This window comes from Ranitomeya imitator, chromosome 2 (genome assembly GCF_032444005.1).
Source record: "Ranitomeya imitator isolate aRanImi1 chromosome 2, aRanImi1.pri, whole genome shotgun sequence".
Taxonomy (NCBI): domain Eukaryota; kingdom Metazoa; phylum Chordata; class Amphibia; order Anura; family Dendrobatidae; genus Ranitomeya; species Ranitomeya imitator.
The window spans coordinates 136,272,517-136,292,484 of NC_091283.1; the positions used below are offsets into that span (position 1 = coordinate 136,272,517).

Below are 19,968 nucleotides of genomic sequence, written 5' to 3' on the forward strand. Positions count from 1 at the left end.
TTTTAGTTGTGTGAGGATAGGTTCAGGTATTGCAGTCTGCAGAGATTCCACGTCTCAGAGCTTGTTCTATTGTTTTTGGGTTATTGCCATATCACTGTATGTGCGCTGATTACTGCACACTGTGTTGCCTGATAGCACAGCATAACAGCCCCCCGGATCCAGCCCAAGCATTTACCGATGCTCCTCGCGACGCTCCGGCCCCAAGAATGCATGGATCGGAGCATCGTGAGGAGCAGCAGGAAAGGCGACGGAAGGTGAGAATATAATGATTTTTTATTTTGTTTATTATTTTTAACATTAGATATTTTTACTATTGATGCTGCATAGGCAGCATCAATAGTAAAAAGTTGGTCACACAGGGTTAATAGCAGCGTTAATGGACTGCGTTACACCGCGGCATAACGCGGTGTAACGCAGCCATTAACCCTGTGTGAGCGCTGACTGGAGGGTGCACTGACAGAGAGTAGGAAGGGGCGAATTCACGGCCGGACTGTGCCCGTCCCTGCGACGCTGGATTTCCATGACAGACAGACAGAAGTGCCCCTTAGACGATTATATATATAGATCAGAAAATAATTCATTTCTATACTTTAAGATTTATTTATTTAATAACGTAATATGTTTCTCAGTCAGGATTCCATTTATGCCCAAAAATCCAACAGTAGATTTGCTCATATCCTTTATTTTATGCCAGCATTTTTCCAACAACCTTGAAAGCAGAACCACAGCTAGTAAAACGTTTTACATGCATTTGACCCTCATATTATGGATATGTTTAGATAAGGGTCCGGTAATGTTTGTACTGGGTTTTATCAACTACATATCTATTCTATTGCAACAAAGAGATCACATTGTACCGTTAAAATAAAATGATTTTGACTTTATTCATTGGTTCGAAAATGTCATAGATTCACAACAATTGATAAGAATTATAATAATTTTAGTGCTGTTGCATGTCAAATTCTAAGATCACTGAAGGCATCTAAGCAATTAACTATTATTAAATAACTATGTGAAAGAAATGTACATTTAAGCATATATATTATTACTTATTATTATAGGTCCATTTATATATATAGAGAGAGCAAAAAAAGCAGCAACAGGCAGACAGCGTATCTGGGTGCTGTGCCTCCAAGGCAATCACAAAACTTCAGTATAAAAGACAGAACATGGAGGCAGCACACCAGTTAAAGGTGAAAAAAAGTGCTATTTAATAGTCCGAAGTGGCGACGTTTCGGCTCAGGGATGTGAGCAATTTTTTATCTTTTATAAATTTATATATATATATATATTATATATATATACACAGTATATGTTGTATTCCAAAAATGGAGGCAGCACACCATGCAGAGTCCAAGACAAAAGTGCTTAGTTTAATAGCCCATCACAGCGACGTTTCGACTCATGTTGAGCCTTTTTCAAGCCTTTTTCAATATACATTGCCAGGGTCTTCAAACCATTGGAAAAAAAAACACAATTGATCAACTAAATGTACCCTACAAGTAAGCCTGAACATGTTATTGTTTTGTCACATTTTGGAAACTGTCATAACATTATGTAATCCTTTTACATTTCACTTTTTTATTTGAAGGCGTTTTATCAAGCCCAATAGGAACATGTGTGAATGTTGGTACCATGCTGAATTAAGCCAAATGTATGCCGAACAGTTGCTGAACCATGATGGACGAGACGGCGCCTTTCTTGTGCGGCAGAGTGAGTCTGTCGGTGGAGCATTTGCCATCTGCCTTATGTGAGTGATTATTCACAATGTTTTAGTCCTTCTTTTATATTTCTTCTTCATGTTCTAATACGGGAAATCAGGCTATCAGTTACCGGCCAATGCATTTACTGTATATCAGGGTGGAACTGTTCACAGACTTGGAGAACCTGCTAATAAACCCAGATTTGGAGACAATAAAACAATCTATAAAGTTCAGCAAAACACGACCCTGGGATGTTTCTCCGAGTTAGGAGTCCTGGCAATGCATTGCAAAGCAGAACACGGGATGTTCATGAGATCACTGTTGGCAAGTAGAATGGAGTTCAGAGATAAGAATTAGTTCCTTCGAGTCTTTATACATTTAGAGAATTACTGTATACTTTTCATTGTATTTTTTAAAAGGGATTTTTAAAGTGGTTGCTTTACGCTCCACTTTAATGCTTAAAATTACAAAATAACGTATTGTCACTTTATCAACCCCCTGCTGCTACCCCACCAGTGCTGTCTCTCCACTGGTCTCTGTACTTCTTTGCTTTAAATGAGCATGCGATCAATATAGCCAATTAATGGAGGAGGTCGGGCAGGAGATTGATATGGTAAGTTTATAAACTTTTATTATTTTTAATGAAGCACTCCTATCAAAATTTCTATCTTCTTATTATATTGCAATTGTCACATTATATAGCATTGTGCACTTACAATTGTTCATTTTGCCTTTCTACCAAGTTAATTCTTCTGTCTTCCATTAGGTCTATGACATCACATGATTAAAAACTGACAAACTTAATCCTTCAAGCTCTATGTAGAAACAGGAGGTCAATTTTCCCTGTATGAGTCATAAGTCAGTGCAAAACTCCCTAGCGGGGGGGGGGGAGAGGGAGCAGCTGGGTCAGGAGTTGAAAAGAGGGATGACTCATGCAGGAACGAGAGACTTTCTTTTTCTACGTAGTGCAGAGAAAATGGAAGAATGAACTCTGCCAAAATGGAGGACATTATACAGTATGGTGGCCACAATAGGGTCATTATAACTATATTAAAGCCAAAATTGGAGATTTAGTACTGTATAGGGGCAACATTGGGGCCAGAATGGGTGGGCATTATTACTATATGGGGTGCATTATAGTTGTATGAGGGTCCCAATGGGGGTCATTATACTGTCTTGGGGTCACCACCATGGCTGCTACCCCAGTAGTTGCCTGATAACGGTGTCAGTATGAAGCTTTGGATTTTATACCACTTAATTCAGTGGCTGAAATTATATTATGAATATGCAGGACATGCTTTCATTACTGTCTGATAGAGGGGTGTATGCATGTGTGGGGCTTGTTTTAAGCCCCAGACTATTAATATAATAAACCACCTGACAACACCACTTACCTCTCAGGCAATAACTATGGCGAAGACGATGGTGGAAACTGGTAAGATAATGTAAATATTTACAGTGAAACAAGTACTGTATCAACATTGGCTGAGAGGCCACTCTGCCAGGAAGAAGCCATTACTCTAAAAGAAACATAAAAAAGCCAGATTAATGTTTGCAAATGCACACAGGAACAAAGACCTTAATTTTTGGAGACATCTCGTGTGTTCTGATGAAACTAAAATTGAACTTTTGGGCATAATGACCATCATTATTTTTGGAGGAAAATGGGAGAAGCTTGGAAGCCTAAGAACACCATCCCAACTGTGAAACATGGGGGTGGCAGCATCATGTTGTGGGGTTGTTTTTTTTTCTGCAGGAGGGACTGGTGCACTTCACAAAATAGATGGCATCATGAGAAAAGATTATGTGGCAATACTGAAGCAACATCTCAAGATATCAGCCAGGAAGTTAAAGCTTGGGCGGAAATGAGTCTTCCAATTGAACAATGACCCGAAGCATACTGCCAAAATGGTGACAAAGTGGCTTAAGGTTAATAAAGTCAATGTTTTGGAGTGGCCATCACAAAGCCCTGATCTCAATCCTATTGAAAAATTTATGGGCAAAGCTGAAAAGGTGCGAGCAAGGTTACCTACAAACCCGGATCAGTTACACCAGTTTTGTCAGGAAGAACGGGCCCAAATTCCAACCAACTATTGTGAGAAGCTTGTGGAAGGATATCCCAAACGTTTGACCCAAGTCATTCAGTTTAAGGGTAATGGTACCAAATACTAATGAAATGTACAGTATGTAAACTTTTGACGTTGCAATAAGTAATAACAATTACTTAAAACATTCTCTCTCAGTATTCTGGCACTTCGCAAATATTACGGTAATAATTATGGTAATCTTAACAGACCTAAAATGGTTTATTCTGATTTAATGTCAGATATTGAGAAAAACATACATATGTGTCTTTTTATATAATGTATGTAGACTTCTGGATTCAACTGTATAGATATTGATGAGATAAATGATAACAATGTTTTGAATTTTGACATTTAGGCTCCATATCTCACCATTGACTACTGCTTCAAACGTGAGACTACCATCATTTTATACACAATCATCTTGGCTATCTTTTATGTAATTTTTACTTGCAACTATTTAGCATATGATTAGTTATGCAGATTCTTGTCATGTCAGTGTATTGTTACTGTTTTTTTTTTTCCTGCTTTTGGAAAAATCTTTTTTTTTCTGTATACTACAAATTACAACCTGTTCTCACATTTCCTAACAGAGTGTGTTATTAGATTGATTCACAAGTGAAATGTCACTGGTTTGAATCAATGACCAGCCGTGAAGTAAATTTCCCAAGACAAGTGAAACAGCATCATCCAGCTTATCGATAGCAGTCTCTCGGCCAAGAAAATTTCCAAACCGTATCATGTGAGTGCCGTGACAGTTGGAAGAATATAAAATGAAGTCAGTCTATCCAATCGAAAGTCAAGAGGTGGACATCCAGGCAAATATCAGAGTCAAAAAGTTGGCTCATCGCTAGGTCTATCAGTTCTAGACCCCTTGGAGGTACAGGAAACGGACCGAGTGTAACAGTTCGTAATAGTTCTCCCTCCATCCTCCCCAGTCATCTCATCTCCTCCACAGAACTATTCCTCCACATACAATCCTTTCTCGCCAGGCACACACGGCCACATCATGACCTATCCAGCTCACACCTTCTAACGCTCTGTCTGCTGCTCCTCATTGCTGGCGACATATCCCCAAATCCTGGCCCTACTCATCACATCCCCACACTCATTTCTAATCCCCTGCCACGATCCTCTACACATCCTCGCAACCACAGTAACCTCATACCCATTCATCCAGCCCCCACTCCCCCAATTTCCCTATCTGGAGCACTATGGAACGCACGTTCTGTCTGCAATAAACTGTCATTTATCCATGACCTCTTTATCAATAACAAACTCTCCTTCCTCGGCATCACTGAAACCTGGCTCACCCCTTCTGACACAGCCTCCCCTGCGGCACTCTCTTACGGTGGCTTCCACCTTTCTCACACACCCCGCCCCAGCAGCAAACATGGCGGAGGAGTTGGTTTTCTCCTGTCAGATAACTGCTCCTTCACCCCAATCCCACTGCCACCCTCTGTTACCCTCCCTTCCTTTGAGGTGCACTCTGTGCGCATCTACTCCCCCTCCAACCTCCAACTGGCTGTCATCTACCGTCCCCCAGGGCCAGCCACCACCTTCTTCGACCACTTCACCACCTGGCTACTCCATTTCCTCGCCGCTGACATCCCCACTATCATCATGGGCGACTTCAACATCCCCATTGACACTTCCCTCTCAGCTGCCACTAAACTTCTATCCCTCACTTCCTCCTTTGGCCTTACTCAATGGTCTTCTACAGCCACCCACAAAGATGGTCACACACTGGACCTCATTCTCACCCGCCTCTGCTCCCTATCTAACCTCTCAAACTCACCTCTTCCTCTTTCTGACCACAACCTACTTACATTCTCTTCCCTTTCCACTCCTTGTCTACAACCCCCACCCCACAAACTCTCACACCCTCGCAGAAATCTTAAACACCTTGATCTTCACTCACTCTCTGAATCCCTCCTCCCTCTCACAGACATAAGCTCCCTACACAATGCGGATGATGCTGCCGCTCTATATAACACCACAATAGCTGCAGCTTTGGATTCTCTTGCCCCTCTCACACATACCAAAGCTCGCAAAATCAACAGACAACCCTGGCACACCAGCATGACCAAAGAACTGAGGCGAGCTTCCAGAGCTGCTGAGCGCAGATGGAAAAGATCCCACTCCATCGAGCACTTCATCGCATTCAAACAGTCCCTCACTGCTTTCAAAATCACGCTCGCCACAGCAAAACAAACCTACTTCTCATCTCTCATATCCTCCCTGTCTCACAACCCCAAACAGTTATTCAACACCTTCAACTCTCTCCTCCGTCCCCCAGCACCTCCTCCCTCCCCACTCATCTCAGCTGAAGACTTTGCCTCATTTTTCAAGCAGAAAATTGAGAACATCAGAGACAATTTTAGTAAACAACCCCCAGAACCCTTCCTCCCAACTACCCAGCCCTCCACCTCCAAAACCAACTTCTCCACCATTACAGAAGATGGACTCTCCACTCTACTCTCAAGATCGCATCTCACCACCTGTGCACTTGACCCACTCCCATCCCACTTCATCCCAAACCTCACCACAGTCTTCATCCCAACCCTAACCCATCTCTTTAACCTATCACTAACAACTGGCATTTTCCCCTCAAGCTTTAAACATGCCTCAATCACACCTATCCTCTGCATCTAGCTATCGCCCTATATCACTTCTCCCCTTTGCCTCAAAACTACTGGAACAACATGTCCATCTTGAACTGTCCTCCCATCTATCTTCCTGCTCCTTCTTCGACCGCTTTCAATCAGGCTTCCGGTCACACCACTCCACTGAAACTGCCCTAACTAAGGTCACCAATGACCTATTAACCGCCAAGAGCAAGCGACACTACTCTGTCCTCCTCCTCCTGGACCTGTCCTCTGCCTTTGACACAGTGGACCATTCCCTGCTGCTGCAGACCCTCTCATCCCTTGGAATCACAGAATTGGCCCTATCCTGGATCTCATCATACCTAACTGACCGTACATTCAGCATCTCCCACTCACACACCACCTCCTCACCTCGCCCCCTATCTGTCGGAGTCCCGCAAGGTTCAGTTCTAGGACCCCTGCTCTTCTCCATCTACACCTTTGGCCTGGGACAGCTCATAGAATCTCACGGCTTTCAGTATCATCTCTATGCTGACGACACACAGATCTACATCTCTGGACCAGATATCACCTCCCTACTAACCAGAATCCCTCAATGTATGTCTCCTATTTCATCCTTCTTCTCCACTAGATTTCTAAAACTTAACATGGACAAAACAGAATTCATCATCTTTCCCCCATCTCACGCGACCTCCCCAACGAACCTATCCATTACAGTAAACGGCTGCCCACTCTCCCCAGTCCCACAAGCCCGCTGTCTTGGGGTAATCCTTGACACTGATCTCTCCTTTAAACCACATATCCAAACCCTTTCCACTTCCTGCCGCCTCCAACTCAAAAATATTTCACGGATCCGCACATTCCTAAACCAAGAATCTGCAAAGACCCTAGTCCATGCCCTCATCATCTCCCGCCTTGACTACTGTAACCTCCTGCTCTGTGGCCTCCCCTCTAACACTCTTGCACCCCTCCAATCTATTCTAAACTCTGCTGCCCGACTAATCCACCTGTCCCCCCGCTATTCCCCGGCCTCTCCCCTCTGTCAATCCCTGCACTGGCTCCCCATCGCCCAGAGACTCCAGTACAAAAACCTAACCATGACATACAAAGCCATCCACAACCTGTCTCCTCCATACATCTGCGACCTCGTCTCCCGGTACTTTCCTGCACGCAACCTCCGATCCTCACAAGATCTCCTTCTCTACTCCCCTATTATCTCCTCTTCCCACAATCGCATACAAGATTTCTCTTGTGCATCCCCCCTACTCTGGAATGCTCTACCACAACATATCAGACTCTCGCCTACCATCGAAACCTTCAAAAAGAACCTGAAGACCCACCTCTTCCGACAAGCCTACAACCTGCAGTAACCACCGATTGACCAAACCGCTGCACAGCCAGCTCTACCCTCACCTACTGTATCCTCACCCATCCCTTGTAGATTGTGAGCCCTCGCGGGCAGGGTCCTCTCTCCTCCTGTACCAGTTGTGACTTGTATTGTTAAAGATTATTGTACTTGTTTTATTATGCATACCCCTCCTCACATGTAAAGCGCCATGGAATAAATGGCGCTATAATAATAAATAATAATAATAGTGAGATCACAGATGTACATGCAAGCTCCGTGCAACACACGTTACACAAGTTTGGAATGGTGGTATGAAAAAAGGTGAAGATGATTCAATGCCAAAATCGCCATAAAAAGTGTCGGCAAAAGTTTGCCAAAAAGTGGACAGGAGAAGATTGGAAATGGGTGATTTGCAGCTATGAGATGAAAGACAATCGACTAGGCTCTGATGGGTGCAAATGGGTCTGGAAGAAACAAGGGAAAAAGGGGTTAATGAATCGAGACATTGAAGGAACTGTCAAATTCAGTGGAGGAGACATGATGAGGTGGGTTTGTTTCACAGCCAAAGGAATTGGATACTTGACCAGGATCGATGGTGGTCTCAATGCTAAGATACATGTGAGTATCCCACAAGACAAGTTACTTAGAACATTCGACTACTGTAAATATGAAAAGGACAACATAGTGGTCCAGTAGGACAATGACCTGAAGCATAGGTGGTAGTGCTGGTATTACTCTGTTGTAAAATATTGGATATTAATAAAACATATTTCTTTTGTTAGCTTTTCTTTTTAAGTTACAAAGATTTATCATGGTATAGTTATTGCATTAATTAAAAAAAAAAGGTTACAAATAAAATATTATACTTTTTTTGTTTACCATAAGGTACCTTCAGCAAGTTCACACCTATCGTGTCTTACCAGATGAGAACGGATTACTCTCAGTTCAGGTGCATACTTAGAAAACAAAGCATACTGTATGTAAATGTGTAATAAAATGTGTATATTTGATTTCTACATGTACTCTGATCTACTCAGGCAGCTATTGCCCCCTAAAAACACTATAATTCGCAGTGAGTTCCTCCCCTCCATTCCAAATTGTTTCACTTATGATCAAAATCATGAAATGCTGTCATCATCAAGACATGTTTAAACAATGTACAGTCGTGGCCAAAAGTTTTGATTACGACATAAATTACGGTTTTCATAAAGTTTGCTGCTCCACTTTTTATAGTGGCAATTTGCTTTAACCCTAGATTGTTATTAAAATTCATCATTTTAATTCTAAAACATTGCAAAGTTATGAAAATAAATTAACTTAATCACAAAAAACTTTTCCACTAAATTCTAGTCATGTTAAAAATGACCTGCTTGTATTATTTCAGCATTCTTTTCGCTAGCTCAGGAGAAAGTGTTAACAAAGACAAGACAGTTAATATCATGCTGGTTGAACGATAAAAGCTGACTGTGTCATGATCCAGTTCTGAGTTTATGTTCAGCTGTCTTATCTCTGGACTGGTCATGTGGGAGCTAATCCCCTCTGCCTCACTTTGAAGCTGGCTGAGCTATTTAAGTCCACTGCAGCCTGTGGGCCAGTGTGTTAGGACTGGCGGAACGCACCAAGAGAGATGATATAGATGCGTTCGCAGTCCGGGGTCCACCGTGCAGGTGAAACCTGCTGCTAGGAAATGACAGACAATATGGCGGTATTCAAAAGTATACACGCGTGGGTTAAACCTCACCCAGCGTGAAGAAAGCGATCCTGTTGCGTCACAGGACCATGGTACCGCACATAGAGCGCGAGCAAGTGGTCAGCGATCTAAACCCCAACAGGGATTGTAGTCCGATTAGACCCTTGCTGGCACTACACCGCTACTGGGTGTGAAAGGAATTATATAATTAAGGCACCGAAGTGCGAACTGTGCCGTGCTGGCAGGCACCACTAAGCACCCAGACGTGGGTCAGGAAGCACACACTGGCGCGTGGCACCGCACTGGCGGTCACAGCAGTAGACGCTGACACGTGTGTGACACGTTGAGTGATAAGTCGGGCGCTAGATAGCAGCCATACTCCATACGCGAACAATCATACAATAGGGTAGGGGTATTTAAAGAACGACTTGCACTCACAACAACCACACGTATTAAATTGTACACTAGCGCATGGCCGTGCGGTCATGCGCAGTTTATATAGTTGCAGGACAGGAAGCGGCCACAGAAACTTTTCCCTTCCAAGACCTGCCAAGAGGACCAATAGAATGCGCTGCAGAGTCTGAGCACATGACCCTCGATCTCCAACGGGAGATCTTGCCCTGGGCATGCTCAGTGTGCGCAGACAAGGACTTAGTCCCAGAGAAGTCCACTCGCTGCTGACCAGTATAGGCTTTACAGACAGAAGCTGGAGAAGCAGCAGTAACTCTTCTCACAGAGTCAGACTGAGCGAGACGCTGGGATCGACGTCCCTGCTGAGCAGGCTCCACTGCGGCTGGAGGAGAATGGGAGACCGCAGCGGAGACGGATCGAGATTCCCCCTGTGCAGCAGAGGAAACTCGACTCCTAACATTACCCACTCCCCCTAGGGCCCCCCCCCTCCTTGGGCCTCGCTACATTCGAAGGCAGCAATGAGCTGTGGGGCCCGAATGTTTTCAGCAGGCTCCCATGACCTGTTCTCTGGACCATAACCCTTCCAATCCACCAGATAGAACTTTTTGCCGCGTACCACCTTACACCCCAAAATAGCGTTCACCTCGTAATCGTCCGTAGACGAACCCGATGTCCCGGCAGATGACTCGGAAAACCGGGACATGTATACGGGTTTCAAGAGGGACACATGAAAGGTGTCGGTGATACCCAAGCGTGGAGGAAGAGCCAGGCGGTAGACCACAGGATTAACCTGTTCGAGAACCTTGAAGGGACCCAAGTAGCGAGGCGCAAACTTAGTGGACTCAACTCGCAGCCTGATGTTACGGGCGGAGAGCCACACCAAGTCGCCAGGAGCAAAGGTCGGAGCGGGGCGCCGATGAACATCGGCGGAGGACCTCATTCTCTCCTTGGAAGCCCGAATGGCATCCTGAGTGCGATCCCAAATGTCCCGTGCCTCCACAGCCCAGTCTGCCACCCTGGAATCGGCGGAAGACACGGGCATGGGCACAGGTACCCGCGGATGCTGACCATAGTTAAGGAGGAATGGGGTCTGTCCAGTGGAGTCAGCTACAGCATTGTTAAGAGCAAACTCCGCCCACGGTAGCAAAGATGCCCAGTCATCTTGTTTAGCAGAGACAAAATGTCGCAGATATGTGACCAAGGTCTGGTTGGCTCTCTCCACCAACCCATTCGTCTCGGGATGATATGCCGAAGAGAGATTCAACTCGATACTGAGAAGGCGACAAAGCTCTCTCCAGAACCGAGACGCAAACTGGGGACCCCGGTCACTGACAATTTTGTCTGGCATACCGTGAAGACGGAAGATGTGTTTAACAAACAATGCTGCCAAGGCCCGTGCAGAAGGTAGCCGGGGAAGCGGCACCAAATGCACCATTTTAGAAAAATGGTCGGTGATAACCCAAATGACAGTACAGCCACGTGACTTGGGCAAACCCACCACAAAGTCCATCCCGACCATCTCCCAGGGCCTGTCTGCCACCGGCAGAGGGTATAACAACCCAGCTGGCCGTTGACGGAGAGACTTATTTTTGGCACAAGAGACACATGCCCGAACGTAGTCTCCAACGTCACGAACCATATGTGGCCACCAATACATTCTCGCCAACAACTCAGATGTCCTCTTTGCCCCAAAGTGTCCACCCACTCTGGACGAATGAGCCCACGAGAGAACCTCTGGACGCAAATTGATGGGGACAAAAGTCTTGCCCGGAGGCACAGACTCAAGCGAAACCGGAGCTACGGTTCTCAGACTCTCTGAAGGGACAATGAGCCGAGGCTCGTCCTCCTCCTCTACAGTAGACACCAGGGAGCGAGAGAGAGCGTCAGCACGAATGTTCTTCTCCCCGGCGAGATAATGTAGAGTGAAGTGGAACTGGGAGAAAAACAAGGACCATCTGGCCTGACGAGAATTCAGCCGCTGGGCTGTCTGTAAATAGACCAAATTCTTGTGGTCCGTGAAGACTTGGAATGGGAACCGAGCACCCTCCAAGAGATGTCTCCATTCCGAAAAGGCCAACTTCATTGCCAGCAACTCCCTATCCCCGATGGAGTAATTTCTCTCCGCTGGTGAGAAGGTTTTTGAGAAGAAGAAGCATGGATGCTTCCGACCTTGGGCATCCTTTTGATAGATGACTGCTCCTGCACCAGCGGAAGAGGCATCCACCTCCATTAGGAATGGCTTATCCACATCGGGACGATGTAAGATGGGAGCGCTAGCAAAGTGGGACTTAATAGAAGTGAAGGCCTTGGAGACCTCTTCGGACCACGATTTAGGATTCGCTCCCTTCTTGGTGAGGGATACCAAGGGAGCTACCAGGGTTGAGAAGTGGGGGATGAACTGACGATAGTAATTTATGAACCCCATAAAGCGCTGCACCGCTTTCAGAGAATGGGGTTCCTGCCAGCCCATCACTGCCTGTAGTTTGGCAGGATCCATAGCCAATCCCTGAGATGATGTAGCCCAGGAAAGGTAAAGACTCCTGCTCAAACATACACTTCTCCAATTTGGCATAGAGGAAGTTTGCCCGTAGGAGGTCGAAGACTTTGCAAACATCTCTCCGGTGGGAGTCAATATCTGGAGAGTAGATAAGAATATCATCCAGATAGACTACGACCGAGGTGGAAAGCATATCCCGGAAGATATCGTTCACAAAGTCTTGGAAAACGGCTGGGGCATTACAGAGCCCGAAGGGCATCACCAGATATTCATAGTGCCCATCCCTGGTGTTAAAGGCCGTCTTCCATTCGTCCCCCTCACGGATGCGAATCAGGTTGTAAGCACCCCGCAAATCTAATTTAGTAAATACCCTTGCTCCCCGAAGTCTATCGAATAACTCAGATATCAAGGGCAAAGGATACTCATTCTTAACGGTGATGGCGTTAAGACCCCTGTAGTCTATGCATGGGCGCAATTCCCCATTCTTCTTCTGCACGAAGAAGAACCCTGCCCCAGCAGGTGACACTGACTTCCTAATGAATCCTCTTGCCAGATTTTCCTGGATGTACTGTGACATTGCCTCCGTCTCCGGGAGAGATAGCGGATAAACTCGACCCCGGGGAGGCTCAGCACCAGGCAAGAGATCAATAGGACAGTCATAGGGGCGATGAGGTGGAAGGACCTCCGCCGCCTTTTTGGAGAACACGTCTGCATAAGACCAATACTGCTTGGGGAGAGAGGATAGATCTGCGGGTACCTCAGTAGTAGCAACCTGAACGCACTCCCTCTGACACCTACCCCCACAAGATTCACCCCAACCCAGAATTCTGCCTGAGGACCACTCGATATGAGGAGAGTGGTACCGTAGCCAAGGTATTCCCAACAGGACCTCATCAATTCCTTCCGGAATGACGAGCAGAGAAATTATCTCCTGATGAGATGGCGACATGGACAGAGTAAAAGGGATGGTCTGGTGTGTTATCTGTGAGGGCAATGTCGACCCATTCACCACTCGCACCGTTACTGGTTGAGCAAGCATAACCAGGGGTATTGCGTGACGTTGGGCAAAGGCAGAAGACATAAAATTGCCCTCCGCCCCAGAATCCACGCAGAGCTCTACCGAGTGGGAGAATGAGCCAATAGTAATTGTCCCCTTAACCCCTTCATGACCCAGCCTATTTTGACCTTAAAGACCTTGCCGTTTTTTGCAATTCTGACCAGTGTCCCTTTATGAGGTAATAACTCAGGAACGCTTCAACAGATCCTAGCGGTTCTGAGATTGTTTTTTCGTGACATATTGCGCTTCATGTTAGTGGTAAATTTAGGTCAATAAATTCTGCGTTTATTTGTGATAAAAACGGAAATTTGGCGAAAATTTAGAAAATTTCGCAATTTTCACATTTTGAATTTTTATTCTGTTAAACCAGAGAGATATGTGACACAAAATAGTTAATAAATAACATTTTCCATATGTTTACTTTACATCAGCACAATTTTGGAACCAAAAATTTTTTTCGTTAGGAAGTTATAAGGGTTAAAATTTGACCAGCGATTTGTCATTTTTACAACGAAATTTACAAAACCATTTTTTTTAGGGACCACCTCACATTTGAAGTCAGTTTGAGGGGTCTATATGGCTGAAAATACCCAAAAGTGACACCATTCTAAAAACTGCACCCCTCAAGGTACTCAAAACCACATTCAAGAAGTTTATTAACCCTTCAGGTGCTTCACAGCAGCAGAAGCAACATGGAAGGAAAAAATGAACATTTAACTTTTTAGTCACAAAAATTATCTTTTAGCAACAATTTTTTTATTTTCCCAATGGTAAAAGGAGAAACTGAACCACAAAAGTTGTTGTCCAATTTGTCCTGAGTACGCTGATACCTCATATGTGGGGGTAAACCACTGTTTGGGCGCACGGCAGGGCTTGGAAGGGAAGGAGTGCCATTTGACTTTTTGAATGAAAAATTGGCTCCACTCTTTAGCGGACACCATGTCATGTTTGGAGAGCCCCCGTGTGCCTAAAAATTGGAGCTCCCCCACAAGTGACCCCATTTTGGAAACTAGACGCCCCAAGGAACTTATCTAGATGCATAGTGAGCACTTTGAACCCTCAGGTGCTTCACAAATTGATCCGTAAAATGAAAAAGTACTTTTTTTTCACAAAAAAATTCTTTTAGCCTCAATTTTTTCATTTTCACATGGGCAACAGGATAAAATGGATCCTAAAATGTGTTGGGCAATTTCTCCTGAGTACGCCGATACCTCATATGTGGGGGTAAACCACTGTTTGGGCACATGGTAAGGCTCGGAAGGGAAGGAGCGCCATTTGACTTTTTGAATGAAAAATTATTTCCATCGTTAGCGGACACCATGTCGCGTTTGGAGAGCTCCTGTGTGCCTAAACATTGGCGCTCCCCCACAAGTGACCCCACTTTGGAAACTAGACCCCCAAGGAACTTATTTAGATGCCTAGTGAGCACTTTAAACCCTCAGGTGCTTCACAAATTGATCTGTAAAAATGAAAAAGTACTTTTTTTTCACAAAAAAATTCTTTTCGCCTCAATTTTTTCATTTTCACATGGGCAGTAGGATAAAATGGATCATAAAATTTGTTGGGCAATTTCTCCCGAGTACGCCGATACCTCATATGTGGGGGTAAACCACTGTTTGGGCACACGGCAGGGCTCGGAAGGGAAGGCGCGCCATTTGACTTTTTGAATGGAAAATTAGCTCCAATTGTTAGCGGACACCATGTCGCGTTTGGAGAGCCCCTGTGTGCCTATGCATTGGAGCTCCCCCACAAGTGACCCCATTTTGGAAACTAGACCCCCCAAGGAACTTATCTAGATGCATATTGAGCACTTTAAACCCCCAGGTGCTTCACAGAAGTTTATAACGCAGAGCCATGAAAATAAAAAATAATTTTTCTTTCCTCAAAAATGATTTTTTAGCCTGGAATTTCCTATTTTGTCAAGGATAATAGGAGAAATTGGACCCCAAATATCGTTGTCCAGTTTGTCCTGAGTACGCTGATACCCCATATGTGGGGGTAAACCACTGTTTGGGCGCACGGCAGGGCTCGGAAGGGATGGCACGCCATTTGGCTTTTTAAATGGAAAATTAGCTCCAATCATTAGCGGACACCATGTCACGTTTGGAGAGCCCCTGTGTGCCTAAACATTGGAGATCCCCCAGAAATGACCCCATTTTGGAAACTAGACCCCCAAAGGAACTAATCTCGATGTGTGGTGAGGACTTTGAACCCCCAAGTGCTTCACAGAAGTTTATTACGTAGAGCCATGAAAATAAAAAAAAAAAATATTTTCTCAAAAATGATCTTTTAGCCTGCAATTTTTTATTTTACAAAGGGTAACAGGAGAAATTTGACCCCAAAAGTTGTTGTCCAGTTTCTCCTGAGTACGCTGATACCCCATATGTGGGGGTAAATCACTGTTTGGGCACATGCCGGGGCTCGGAAGTGAAGTAGTGACATTTTGAAATGCAGACTTTGATGGAATGCTCTGTGGGCGTCACGTTGCGTTTGCAGAGCCCCTGATGTGGCTTAACAGTAGAAACCCCCCACAAGTGATCCCATTTTGGAAACTAGACCCCGAAAGGAACTTATCTAGATGTGTGGTGAGCACTTTGAACCCCCAAGTGCTTCATAGAAGTTTATAATGCAGAGCCGTGAAAATAATAAATACGTTTTCTTTCCTCAAAAATAATTATTTAGCCCAGAATTTTTTAATTTTCCCAAGGGTAACAGGAGAAATTTGACCCCAATATTTGTTGTCCAGTTTCTCCTGAGTACGGTGATACCCCCAGATTCGCCTCTCTCACTCGGGTCACGCGCCCAGCCAACGTCCGCAGAAGACTTCCGATAAACACCGAGCCTGCTCTGGGGGGACAAAGACAGAAGGGCGTCCGCCTTCCAAGAGCCCTCACCTGGGTGAGGACTCAAGATGTGCCCTTCTGACAGTGATAACCTTCAGAGAACCAGGACCCCCGTGGGAAGGGTCCTGCCAAGCTCGGGTCACCCAGATTCGCCTCTCTCACTCGGGTCACGCGCCCAGCCAACGTCCGCAGAAGACTTCCGATAAACACCGAGCCTGCTCTGGGAGGACAAAGACAGAAGGGCGTCCGCCTTCCAAGAGCCCTCACCTGGGTGAGGACTCAAGATGTGCCCTTCTGACAGTGATAACCTTCAGAGAACCAGGACCCTCGTGGGAAGGGTCCTGCCAAGCTCGGGTCACCCAGATTCGCCTCTCTCACTCGGGTCACGCGCCCAGCCAACGTCCGCAGAAGACTTCCGATAAACACCGAGCCTGCTCTGGGGGGACAAAGACAGAAGGGCGTCCGCCTTCCAAGAGCCCTCACCTGGGTGAGGACTCAAGATGTGCCCTTCTGACAGTGATAACCTTCAGAGAACCAGGACCCCCGTGGGAAAGGTCCTGCCAAGCTCGGGTCACCCAGATTCGCCTCTCTCACTCGGGTCACGCGCCCAGCCAACGTCCGCAGAAGACTTCCGATAAACACCGAGCCTGCTCTGGGGGGACAAAGACAGAAGGGCGTCCGCCTTCCAAGAGCCCTCACCTGGGTGAGGACTCAAGATGTGCCCTTCTGACAGTGATAACCTTCAGAGAACCAGGACCCCCGTGGGAAGGGTCCTGCCAAGCTCGGGTCACCCAGATTCGCCTCTCTCACTCGGGTCACGCGCCCAGCCAACGTCCGCAGAAGACTTCCGATAAACACCGAGCCTGCTCTGGGAGGACAAAGACAGAAGGGCGTCCGCCTTCCAAGAGCCCTCACCTGGGTGAGGACTCAAGATGTGCCCTTCTGACAGTGATAACCTTCAGAGAACCAGGACCCCCGTGGGAAGGGTCCTGCCAAGCTCGGGTCACCCAGATTCGCCTCTCTCATTCGGGTCACGCGCCCAGCCAACGTCCGCAGAAGACTTCCGATAAACACCGAGCCTGCTCTGGGGGGACAAAGACAGAAGGGCGTCCGCCTTCCAAGAGCCCTCACCTGGGTGAGGACTCAAGATGTGCCCTTCTGACAGTGATAACCTTCAGAGAACCAGGACCCCCGTGGGAAGGGTCCTGCCAAGCTCGGGTCACCCAGATTCGCCTCTCTCACTCGGGTCACGCGCCCAGCCAACGTCCGCAGAAGACTTCCGATAAACACCGAGCCTGCTCTGGGGGGACAAAGACAGAAGGGCGTCCGCCTTCCGAGAGCCCTCACCTGGGTGAGGACTCAAGATGTGCCCTTCTGACAGTGATTACCTCCAGAGAACCAGGACCCCCGTGGGAAGGGTCCTGCCAAGCTCGGGTCACCCAGATTCGCCTCTCTCATTCGGGTCACGCGCCCAGCCAATGTCCACAGCGGATTTCCGACAAATTTTCACTGAAAATTCAACTTTGCGCCCATGAAACAGACACTTTACCCACACTTAGGTCTCTATCTTGGGGTACTTTACAACATATTGACGACCCATGAGGTTGAAGTAGGGAAAATGTGAGATTTTTTTTTTTACAAAATCAGGATTGTCTCAAAATTTTTCTAAATGTCAAGGACCCTGCCTGCAATTCTTCCCCAGGATCCCTGGAAGTGTCCTTGACATAACACCTGAGATTTTTCCCTTTCTGAATGTATGACACAACAGGATTCGAACCCGAGACGCCAGCTCGGCAAGGCCGCAGCGCTAACAAGTGAGCCACCGTGCTGTTGTGAATTCTGTGGCTGAATTCACTCCTGTGGTCACAAGTGGTACTGCAGCTTCTGAGCTTCCTCCCTCAGGTGTTCTGGTGAGCTCGTTAACTGCTTCATTACTTAACTCCGCCTGATGCTGCTATTAGGGTTGAGCGAAACGGGTCGAACATTTTCAAAAGTCGCCGACTTTTGGCTAAGTCGGGGTTTCATGAAACCCGATCCGACCCCTGTGCGGGGTCGGCCATGCGGTACGCGACTTTCGCGCCAAAGTCGCGTTTCAATGACGCGAAAAGCGCCATTTCTCAGCCAATGAAGGTAAACGCAGAGTGTGGGCAGCGTGATGACATAGGTCCTGGTCCCCACCATCTTAGAGAAGGGCATTGCAGTGATTGGCTTGCTGTCTGCGACGTCACAGGGGCTATAAAGAGGCGATCCCGCCGACCGCCATCTTACTGCTGCTGATCTGAGCTTAGGGAGAGGTTGCTGCCGCTTTGTCAGAAGCAGGGATAGCGTTAGGCAGGGTCCATTAACCACAAAACCGCTTGTGCTGCAGCGATTTGCACTGTCCAACACCACCCTCGGTGTGCAGGGACAGTGGAAGTTTTTTTTTTTTTTTTTCCCCCTCAGCGCTGTAGCTCATTGGGCTGCCCTAGAAGGCTCCCTGATAGCTGCATTGCTGTGTGTACGCCGCTGTGCAAACCAACTGCTTTTTTCAAAGCACAAATCCTCTTGTTCCTTCCTTTCTGCACAGCTATCTTTTTTGTTTGTCCACACTTTTTATTTGATTTGTGCATCAGTCCACTCCTTATTGCTGCCTGCCATACCTGGCTGAGATTACTGCAGGCAGGGAGATAGTAGCTGCCTGCCATACCTGGCTGAGATTACTGCAGGCAGGGAGATAGTAGCTGCCTGCCATACCTGGCTGAGATTACTGCAGGCAGGGAGATAGCAATTGTAGGACATTCCCTGTTTTTTTTTTTTTTTTTTTTTTTGGTGGGAGATTAAGATTGGCAATTTGGCATTTCTGCTAGAGTGCCATCCCTGTGTGTGCCATCTCTCTCACATAGTGGGCCATAGAAAGCCTTTTCATTTTTCTGTATTTTTTTTTGTGGGGTGTATAAATTCTCCCTGATAAAAATACAGTGGGAGATTAATATTGGCCTTTGGGCTTGTGTGCCAGTCCTGAGTGTGCCATCTCTCTCACAAATAGTGGGCCATAGAAAGCCTATTTTATTTTTTTTTGGGTTTTATAAATTCTCCCTGAAAAAAAGGGAGATTAATATTGGCCTCTGGGCTTGTGTGCCAGTCCTGAGCGTGCCATCTGTGCCAGCCCTGAGCGTGCCATCTCTCTCACAAATAGTGGGCCATAGAAAGCCTATTTAATTTTTTGTTTTGTTTTATAAATTCTCCCTGAAAAAAAGGGAGATTAATATTGGCCTCTGGGCTTGTGTGCCAGTTGTGAGCGTGCCATCTGTGCCAGTCCTGAGCGTGCCATCTCTCTCACAAATAGTGGGCCATAGAAAGCCTATTTAATTTTTTTTTTGGTTTTATAAATTTTCCCTGAAAAAAGGGAGATTAATATTGGCCTCTGGGCTTGTGTGCCAGTTGTGAGCGTGCCATCTGTGCCAGTCCTGAGCGTGCCATCTCTCTCACAAATAGTGGGCCATAGAAAGCCTATTTAATTTTTTTTTTGGTTTTATAAATTTTCCCTGAAAAAAGGGAGATTAATATTGGCCTCTGGGCTTGTGTGCCAGTTGTGAGCGTGCCATCTGTGCCAGTCCTGAGCGTGCCATCTCTCTCACAAATAGTGGGCCATAGAAAGCCTATTTAATTTTTTTTTTGGTTTTATAAATTCTCCCTGAAAAAAAGGGAGATTAATATTGGCCTCTGGGCTTGTGTGCCAGTTGTGAG

At 46.2% G+C, this 19,968-nt stretch overlaps 1 protein-coding gene across 2 annotated transcripts in view; it reads left to right on the forward strand.

Annotated features, from left to right (window-relative positions):
- LOC138662140 (phosphatidylinositol 3,4,5-trisphosphate 5-phosphatase 2B-like) overlaps positions 1-19,968 on the forward strand; it is a 148,513-nt gene that overhangs the window by 9,085 nt on the left and 119,460 nt on the right. For both annotated transcript variants that reach the window (XM_069747322.1, XM_069747323.1), the window contains exons 2-3: positions 1,592-1,750; positions 8,630-8,693. In XM_069747322.1, coding sequence (XP_069603423.1) covers positions 1,617-1,750; positions 8,630-8,693 — 198 coding nt within the window. In that variant the 5' untranslated portion in view covers positions 1,592-1,616. The remainder of the gene's footprint in view (positions 1-1,591; positions 1,751-8,629; positions 8,694-19,968) is intronic.